The sequence below is a fragment of the Pinus tabuliformis genome, chromosome J (assembly GCF_031772625.1).
Source record: "Pinus tabuliformis cultivar Carrire ecotype Pingquan chromosome J, CPIR1, whole genome shotgun sequence".
In the NCBI taxonomy this organism is placed as follows: Eukaryota; Viridiplantae; Streptophyta; class Pinopsida; order Pinales; family Pinaceae; genus Pinus; species Pinus tabuliformis.
Window position 1 is genome coordinate 347187738 of NC_142295.1, and position 9516 is coordinate 347197253.

The window sequence follows — 9516 nt, forward strand, 5'->3', positions numbered from 1 at the left end:
TAATGTGAGAAAAAAATTCAGAGGCCAAGAATTGAAACCTGAAAATATGTGGGATGAGAAGGCAGCGGTTTCGATCCCTTGGAAGCCGTCGGCTTCTTTTCTTTGACAGCATTGCTGACTACGGGCTTTGCAGTTGCCTGAGCCGAAGCCATTGTTAATACTTCAAAAGAAAATGATATCAAGAAACCAAAAAACAAGATCTTCGCAGAGAAAAGGAAATTGAGCAGACAAATATTGAGAAAAAAACTTTCAGATGATAGAAAATTGATTGTTCGTGCTGGTCATAAATAGAGGGGAAGGCGAGGGTAACTGGAGATGCTCACCGCCCCCTGGGCGGGCGGTACGTCACCGGCTCATTTTTCCGCCATGCAGTTGATCCGACGGTCGTGAGTCGCATATATACCTTTCCTAAGCGAGGAAATGAACGTTGCTGTACCATGAGAGCCGTACTTGTTTCTTTACGGTGACCATCTTCTTCTTCTTCTTTTTTTTTATTTAACTGAAAGTATTTTTTAATTATCTTTGCAATAAATTTATTTCATTTATAAAAGTAATTTGAAGTAATTAAATGCAAATGCAAACTTTTAAACAAAAATAAAATATAAAACGAAGTTTGCTTTTAAAATTCATTTTCTCTATTCTTTTTAATCTCATTTTTTTTTTAATGCCTCTTTCATCTTTAATGTTTTGAGTATCATTAATGTTGTTTTATCTATCTCATTTTATGGTATTTTTTTAATCTCAATTTTTTTTTAATGCGTCTTCATCTTTAATGTTTTGAGTATTATCAATGTTGTTTTTGCTATCTCATTTTATGGTATTCTTTTTATTCTCAATATTTTTTTTTAATGCCTCTTCATCTTTAATGTTTTGAGTATTATCAATGTTGTTTTTGCTTCCTTTTATATATGATTTTATTATTATTGTTATGGAATGGGATTAGGTAAACAAATTTTTTTAATAAGTTAATTATTTGTAAGTGTTAATGGTTAGTTCAATTGGTTGAGTCCTTGTCCTTAAAGCATTTTTGTTAGTGAGCATTTTTGTTAGTGAGAGGTTACGAGTTCAATTATCTCAAAGTCCCCATCCTTAAACTGCCTTTGTTATTGAGAGGTTACGAGTTCAATTCTCTCAAAGTCCCTCACATTAAAGCACTTTTTCTATTGAGAGGTTACAAGCCTTTGTTATTGAGAGGTTACGAGTTCAATTCTCTCGACACTCTCAAGGTTAAGCTTCATGGTTGAGCCTGCATGAAGTGATCCCTTTGGATGGATCCACTTGGTACAAATATTTTGTGGATGTAGGAATCACAAAGAAAAAATAATAATCATTTATGATTTCTTTAAATAACAATTAGGTTTAATTATGATAGTTAAAAGGAAGACTGCTATTTTTTTTTATCGGGAACTACATAGAAAAAAAAATCATTTATGATTTCTTTAAATATCAATTAGGTTAAATTATGATAGTTAAAAGGAAGAGTGTTATTTGCAAGTGACATAATAAATTTTTGATAGGAATTTGGTTTAATTTCATCTCTCTCTCTCTCTCTCTCTCTCTCTATATATATATATATATATATATATGCCCTACTTTGGTCTCAAATGTCTCCATAGATTGCATCTACAACAACATAAGGGAGACTCAAGAATAATAGATGTGGAATCTATGCATATCATGGAGGAGGAAGTAATGGATTATTTCAAAGATGCATTGGAGGACCAGGAAATATGGACCAATATGTTGTATTACACATCAAATATTTAGAGAACATATCATCTATCATCATACCCATTGGAGGAAGAGATTGTGGCAATCATAAATGAAAGGTCACAAGCTCTATTTAACCATTGTGCGAAGGTTGATGCTCCATCGAGGAATGGGGTCATAAGACTAGATGATGTTACTCTTGAGCTTCTTTAATGCAAGGTAGGTACATCAGAAGAAAACAAGGGTTTAATTTAGTGCCATGATGATGTTGAAGCAATGTTTCCTTTAATTGATACATCATAGATTTTTAAATCCCTTACGAAAGTATTGATAGAAGAAATGAAATTTTAATTGAGCCTAGGTTTATTGGGGAATTATTAAAGCTCATACATTTGAGTAGTTCCTCATGTTGAATTTTGTAGTTATGGTTGGTCTTCATAATTAATATTTTAGCCCTTGAATTATGTAAGACATGTTCTTTGTGTCATTTTTACTTTAGCCCTTGAAATATAATTAATATAAGGCATGTTCTTCATGTCGATTTCAAAAGAGAAATTTTGAATTTCTAATATTGAATTCTTAGCTCCAAATCATAAAGTTGACCCTCCAACAAGTTAGGTTGCCCTACCCCTTTGGTCACACCCATTCGACCTCCTAGAAGAGAATAACTAAAGGCTTCGACCTCCTCCAAGAGAGCAATTTAATCATCATGTGTACAACACAATTTGGATCATCTGAGGCAAAGGAGGACAAAATCTAAGGCTAAATAGAGAGACAAAATCTAAGGAAGACTAAAATCTCTAAGGCAAAAAATAATCATTTGATGAGTAGACTGAATCTCTGAGGCAAACGAGTTCTTGGGAAAAGGATTGATTCTGAGCAGACTCATTTCTTGGACAGAGTATCGAATCTAAGCATACCTGTATCTTGGGTAGAGGGCCAAATTATGGCAGACCTATCTCTAGGCAATTGATCCAGGTGGATATTGGTGGCCACCTGCCAAGTCCACCTGGACCCCCACCATTGTCTTTCTCAGCATTTTCAGTTTCCTTAATTGTAGCACAACTTACTATTTTTAGCAGTTTTTCGGGTCCTGAACTTCCGAAGCCGTTTTGAGGCCCTAAACGACGTTTTTTGGGGAATCTGGGGGCAACACGAGTCCATGGAATGGACTCGTGTTGCCCGTTCCAACAATGATAGTGCTCGGATAGATCTTTCTAATGAGCTATTGTACGCGTCAAACGGAGATCATATGCCAAAGTTACGACCCCGGGAAGTTGATGTACCAACTTACCCCCAAACGGGGCCCACAGTTTGGCGTTTCATCTCCTAGGGTTAGGTTTTGGAATGTTAAGGGTTTTTCCATTGTTTCTCAACAATAAATAGGCCTTCGAGCCTCATTGTAACACAGTTCAGAGGCATGTAGCCATCACATCTCTTCTCAGAGATAAGCTACCATCGCCCTAGCTAGTTTATTGCCATTTCTGTTTGTAAGCATATTTCAGTATTTTCCATTAATGAAATGAAGTATTATTTCCGCTGCATCTTTGTGTATATGGTTATCTCTGTAATTTGTTGCGTTCCTGTTTAAATCCGGATCAGTGGTATCAGAGCGGTCTGCTTTTTCTCTGTTTTTCTTTGCATGTCCCCAACAAGGTCGGGATATAAGGAGTTAGGGCTTGAACTGGTTGAACCTTTGCAAGACCAGCCTCGCAAATCCCGACGGCCTCCCATGGCGGACGAGAAGAAAGACGAGGGGGCAGGAGATCCCATCAAAATCTTGCTCGAAGAAGCGCTCGAGCGACAACGGAACGCGATGATGGACAACTTTGCGCAGATCCTTCAGCGGCTACCCAGAAGCGGCGCATCGGCTTCCAGCAGCTCCTCTGGAAACGCCACACCCTTTAAGGTACAAGTTAATTTTGAAATCCCCATATTCGAGGGTCAGATAGACGCCGATGCCGTAGATAAATGGTTAAATCTGCTAGAGGGTTATTTTTCTGTTCATGAATTTTCGAGTCGGGAAAAGATTGTTTTTGCTCTTCTCAAAGCAGCCCCCCACGTCAAGGACTGGTGGGAAACCTACTGCGAGCAGAAGGATGAAAGTACTGGCGCACTATTTTCAGCCGCACCCACCTGGGATTCGTTCCGGGATGCCATCAAGGAGCAGTACTACCCTGTCGGAAGCTATGAGGATGAATACATAAAGTGGACCACGCTGCGGCAGGGAAGGGACCAAGACGTGCCGGAGTTCACCAATCTTTTCCATACCCTTCACACAAAGTTGGGTATCAAGGATTCAGAGCAACATTTGATACTCAAATACCGTGGTTGCCTGCACAAGTACATCCAGGAAGAAATACAGTTCCTAAACATCCCCTCGCTCGGCGCAGCATACCGGTATGCCGTCAAGGTCGAGCAGAAGTTTAAACAAAAGAAGCGAAACTTTGGATCTGCGAATCCAAAGCAGGGGAAAGGTGCCCCTAAACCACAGAACAAAGGACAAAGCCAAGGCAGGACAACCCAAGAGAACCAGTCGAAGCTGCAAGCAAAGAGCAACGCCGCGAAGCCGAGAAAGGACACTGGAAAATGGTGCGAGTTCCATAAGAGCTCCACTCACAACACAAGTGAGTGTCGGGCCAAGCAGTCACTGGTGGCTGAGCTAAAGGTTTCAGAATCAGATGCATGTTCCGACTCTGAGTCAGAACCCGATAAGGGGTATGAAAAAGGGAAGCAGATCATTGATGCGGATCCCAGTGCCACTGTTGCTACTGCAAAGATCCAGAAAAATGAACCCGAAGATCCAGAGGAGGAGGAGCGTCTCTTCCACTCCCAGATGTGGGTAAAGGGCTCCCCGATACAGTTCATTGTTGATAGCGGGAGTCAAAAGAACCTCATTTCGGCAGAGGTCGTGAAGCAGTTGGGCTTACCGACCACAGCACATCCACAACCATACACCATTGGGTGGCTTCACCAAGGGCGAGATCTTCGCGTGAGCCAACAGTGTCGCCTTCCATACAACATCAAGCCCTTCACGGATGAGGTATTGTGTGACATTGCTCCCCTTGAAGTTTGTGATGTATTACTAGGACAACCATACTTGTGGAAGCGACATGCTGTGTATGAATCAAGGCCCCATGCTGTTATTATTACATTGGGAAATAAGTTGTTCAGGATACCAGAGGTAGCACCACCTGCCGCCATCTCTTTGATTACTGCAAAACAATGCAGTAAGATCATTTCCAAAACCAGGAAATTTGTTGTCCTGATGATACGACCTCAAGGGAAGAAGAAGACAGTGGCCGCGGCCTCCAAACGGGGTCCCTCTGCACGGCAGCTACAGATGGACAAGATTGTAGAGGAGTACGAAGACATCTTCACCTCCCCGGCAGGGGTTCCTCTGCACTGTCAAGTCAAGCACTCCATCGATCTAACCCCAGGTGCGCCGCTACCCAATGGACCAATTTATCGGCGCTCCGTTCTGGAGAACAATGAAATCAAGAGGCAGATTCAGGAGCTCCTGCAGAAAGGTCACATCCGTCCGAGTTCTTCGCCCTGTGGGAGCCCGATAGTGTTGGTACAGAAGAAGGATGGGACGTGGAGACTCTGTATTGACTATCGGGCACTGAACAAGATCACTGTCCGTAATAGGTACCCGATCCCGCGGATTGATGACCTCCTAGACCAACTAAAGGGGGCGAAATATTTCAGCAAGATCGATCTGAAGTCAGGATATCACCAGGTACCAATTGAACCCTCATATGTGTGGAAGACTGCCTTCAAATCCAAGGAGGGCCTCTTCGAATGGTTGGTCATGCCTTTCGGATTGACGAATGCTCCTGCAACCTTTATGAGGCTAATGGATGACATCTTGCGGCCATTCACCAACTCCTTTGTAGTAGTATACTTGGATGACATTCTGATCTTCAGCCAGAGTTGGGAAGAGCACCTCCACCACATCCGACAGGTTCTCCAAACACTGCGGCAACACAAGCTATGTGCCAATTTGGAGAAATGCACTTTTGGCATGACCGAGGTTCAGTATCTGGGATACATCATTGATGAACAGGGGGTGCATGTCAATCCAGCCAAGGTCCAAGTCATTCGGGATTGGCCCTCTCCAACCACTCTAACAGAGCTCCGCAACTTTCTAGGTCTTGCCAACTTCTACCGCAGGTTTGTGTTGGGATTTTCTCATATTTCTTGGCCCTTGAGTCAAGTCACCAAGGGCGGGGCGAAAGCAAAATTCTTTTGGTCTGAATCTCAACAGAAAGCATTCAGGGAGTTGAAGGATCGCCTCTGCACGGCACCAGTGCTCGCGTTACCAGATTTACAACAACCATTTGAGGTCGAGACAGATGCCTCTGACTATGCTATTGGGGCAGTCCTTACTCAACATGGACATCCAGTGGCATATCACAGTGAAACACTTTCAGACACAGTCCGGAAGTACCCCACTTATGATAAAGAGATGTATTCCATTGTACAGGCCTGCCAACAATGGAAGCATTACATTTTGGGGAAGGAAACGATCATCCACACAGACCACCGACCTCTGCAGTTCATACAGACCCAAGGGAAATTGCAGAATGATCGCCATCAGAAGTGGTCTACATACCTGCAACAGTTTCACTTGAATATCAAGTATAAAAAGGGCAGCACCAATAATGTTGCAGATTGCCTCAATTAACCATCGATCATGGCGCTAACCACCGTGCTCAACTCTTGCGGGCACGAGACTTCTGATTGGCCACTTCTCTACAAAAGTGACCCAGAATTCGGCCACACATACCAGACACTCTTGGAGGGTCGACAGGTTGCAGATTTTCACCTCCAGGATGCCCTATTATGCCACCTCGGTCACCTCTGTGTTCCTTCAAGCGAGCGTGTCAAGATGATTTGGGAAGCACACTACAGTCGGGCTGCTGGGCATTTCGGGGTCGAGAAAACAGTGGCAGTACTGCAAAACTATTTCTATTGGCCGAATCTTCGACAAGATGTTGGGAAGTACATCCGATCATGTACTGCCTGTGCCATTGCCAAACCGACCATTAAGAAGCAAGGCCTCTATACCCCGTTGCCTACCCCTAGTCGACCTTGGGAATCCATCTCCATGGATTACATGTCAGGCCTTCCTTCCACTAAGCATGGAAATGACTGTGTTTTTGTGGTCGTCGACAGGTTCTCAAAGATGGCCATTATGATGGCCTGCAAGAAGAATATCACAGCAGAAGCCACTGCTAAACTCTTCTTTGAACGAGTGTGGGTGCACTTCGGGATCCCACAGTCTATCATCTCAGATCGGGACAGTCGGTTTCTCAGCACCTTTTGGTCCAGTCTCTGGTCAATGCTGGACACCAAACTCACGAAGTCCACAGCCTTCCATCCTCAAACTGATGGCCAGACAGAGGTTGTCAATAGGATGATTGTGCACATTCTGCGTATGTATAACTCAAAGCATCCACGCACATGGGACGAGAGCCTCCCCTACGTCAAGCACAGCTACAACCGAGCTCTTCACAGCTCCACTGGCCATAGCCCTTTTCAGGTGGGTTTGGGATTCCAGCCACTATGCCCCATTGATGTGGCCATGCCACTTGCAGCTACTCACATGAATTCAGCTCATGTCCAGTCCGAAACAGATAAGGCCACCAGCTTCATTGAGCGCATCCAACATATTCGCCAACAGGTCCATGACATTCTTGAGAAATCAAATGCCAAGTACAAGCAGCGACATGATCAACATCGGGTGCCACACAAGTTTCAGGTGGGCGACAAAGTCTGGTTGCATTTGCAAAAGGAACGCCTTACTGGAGCCTATCGGAAATTGAGACCACTCCGATATGGTCCTTACACCATTACTAAGGCTATGGGAGACAATGCATTTGAGCTCAGCATTCCCCCATTCCTTGGCCTACACCCAATATTTAATGTGGACCGCCTTCGGCCATACTTTCCACCATTGCTAGACACATCCGAAATTGCAGAACAGCTCAAACCCACAGAATTAAATCCCGATTGCATGGAACAAGCTGCAACTGATCGGATCATGGACACACAGATCAAGAACACTCGCCAACAGAATATCCAACTGTATCGAGTTGTCAAAGCGGGCCAACTCCTTCAGCAGGGCAAGTGGCTCACCAGGGAACAAGTTTAACAGAAGTTTCCTCATCTCATGGAGGAGCTCAACGCAATGGGGACCATTGCTTCCTAAGGGGGGAGGAATGATCCAGGTGGATATTGGTGGCCACCTGCCAAGTCCACCTGGACCCCCACCATTGTCTTTCTCAGCATTTTCAGTTTCCTTAATTGTAGCACAACTTACTATTTTTAGCAGTTTTTCGGGTCCTGAACTTCCGGAGCCGTTTTGAGGCCCTAAACGACGTTTTTTGGGGAATCTGGGGGAATGGACTCGTGTTGCCCGTTCCAACAATGATAGTGCTCGGATAGATCTTTCTAATGAGCTATTATACGCGTCAAACGGAGATCATATGCCAAAGTTACGACCCCGGGAAGTTGATGTACCAACTTACCCCCAAACGGGGCCCACAGTTTGGCGTTTCATCTCCTAGGGTTAGGTTTTGGAATGTTAAGGGTTTTTCCATTGTTTCTCAACAATAAATAGGCCTTCGAGCCTCATTGTAACATAGTTCAGAGGCATGTAGCCATCACATCTCTTCTCAGAGATAAGCTACCATCGCCCTAGCTAGTTTATTGCCATTTCTGTTTGTAAGCATATTTCAGTATTTTCCATTAATGAAATGAAGTATTATTTCCGCTGCATCTTTGTGTATATGGTTATCTCTGTAATTTGTTGCATTCCTGTTTAAATCCAGATCAGCAATTTGATTAGGTTTGACCATAGTGATATTGCTGGTTAGTTTGACCTTGTTCTTGGCTAGAAGAATTTAGATGTTTCTCTATAGAATTGAATAATTTATCTAAGAAAAAGGTTGTTGGGTTTTTCCCCTATGTGGGTTTTCCTGGGGTGAATTCTTGTGTCTCTTGTTTGGTTGTCTCTTTATGATCCTACTAGAATTTTGTTTCTACTGTTGAGATCTTCTATGTAATTTATTTATGATGAATTTGAATGTAAGAAAAGATTAATGTAAGAAATCATAAGAAGTAATTATCAGTTAGAAGATCCTATGAAAATTCAACATGGTATCAGAACATGGTTTGAAAGGAGTAGCCTTGAATAAGCCCTTATCCAAATCTCTATTTGCAAATGTATATGTTCTGGCTAAGGTTAATTGTGAGGAACGAGGCCCTAGGTGCAGGATTGGACTAGGTCGAAGCCTGATTAGGGAAGACCGCAGGAGAAGACCTTAGTCCAAGTTTTCGAAGGTTGAAGATGCCTCAATTTTTGTTGCAAGAAGGTAAAAAATCCTCAGGACTAGTGGTAGAAGGTCGAGCAGCCTTAGACATGGCCTCATAGAATCTGAAGTGTCTCAATTAATGGAAAAAACCAACTTACAATTTTTTTGGTTTCCTTTTGTGGTATAATCAGATCATAGATTTGACTAATGTTTCATAGGACCTCTTCATCATGATCACAAGAACTTGGAACATACCATGATTGTTTGATGATATCACCTCATCATCAAGGAGAATCCATGTTAATAGGAGCATGAACTTGTGATGGAATATGTTGATGTAATCGTGAGTGTATTGCAAATCTAAGCCTATATGACTAAGGTTGAGAAATCTCAAGAAGCACCCAAAAGAAGTTCATAAATATTTATGTTTGAGAATAAGCCAAAAAATCCATCTTTTGTGCATGAAGTCTACTTTTGTGGGAGG

At 42.7% G+C, this 9516-nt stretch overlaps 1 protein-coding gene across 2 annotated transcripts in view; it reads right to left on the reverse strand.

Annotated features, from left to right (window-relative positions):
* LOC149227173 (histone H1-like) overlaps positions 1 to 389 on the reverse strand; it is a 41765-nt gene extending 41376 nt beyond the window's left edge. For both annotated transcript variants that reach the window (XM_089375449.1, XM_089375450.1), the window contains exon 1: positions 39 to 389. In XM_089375449.1, the coding sequence (XP_089231575.1) occupies positions 39 to 152 (114 nt within the window). In that variant the 5' untranslated portion in view covers positions 153 to 389. The remainder of the gene's footprint in view (positions 1 to 38) is intronic.
* Positions 390 to 9516: the final 9127 nt, after the last annotated feature.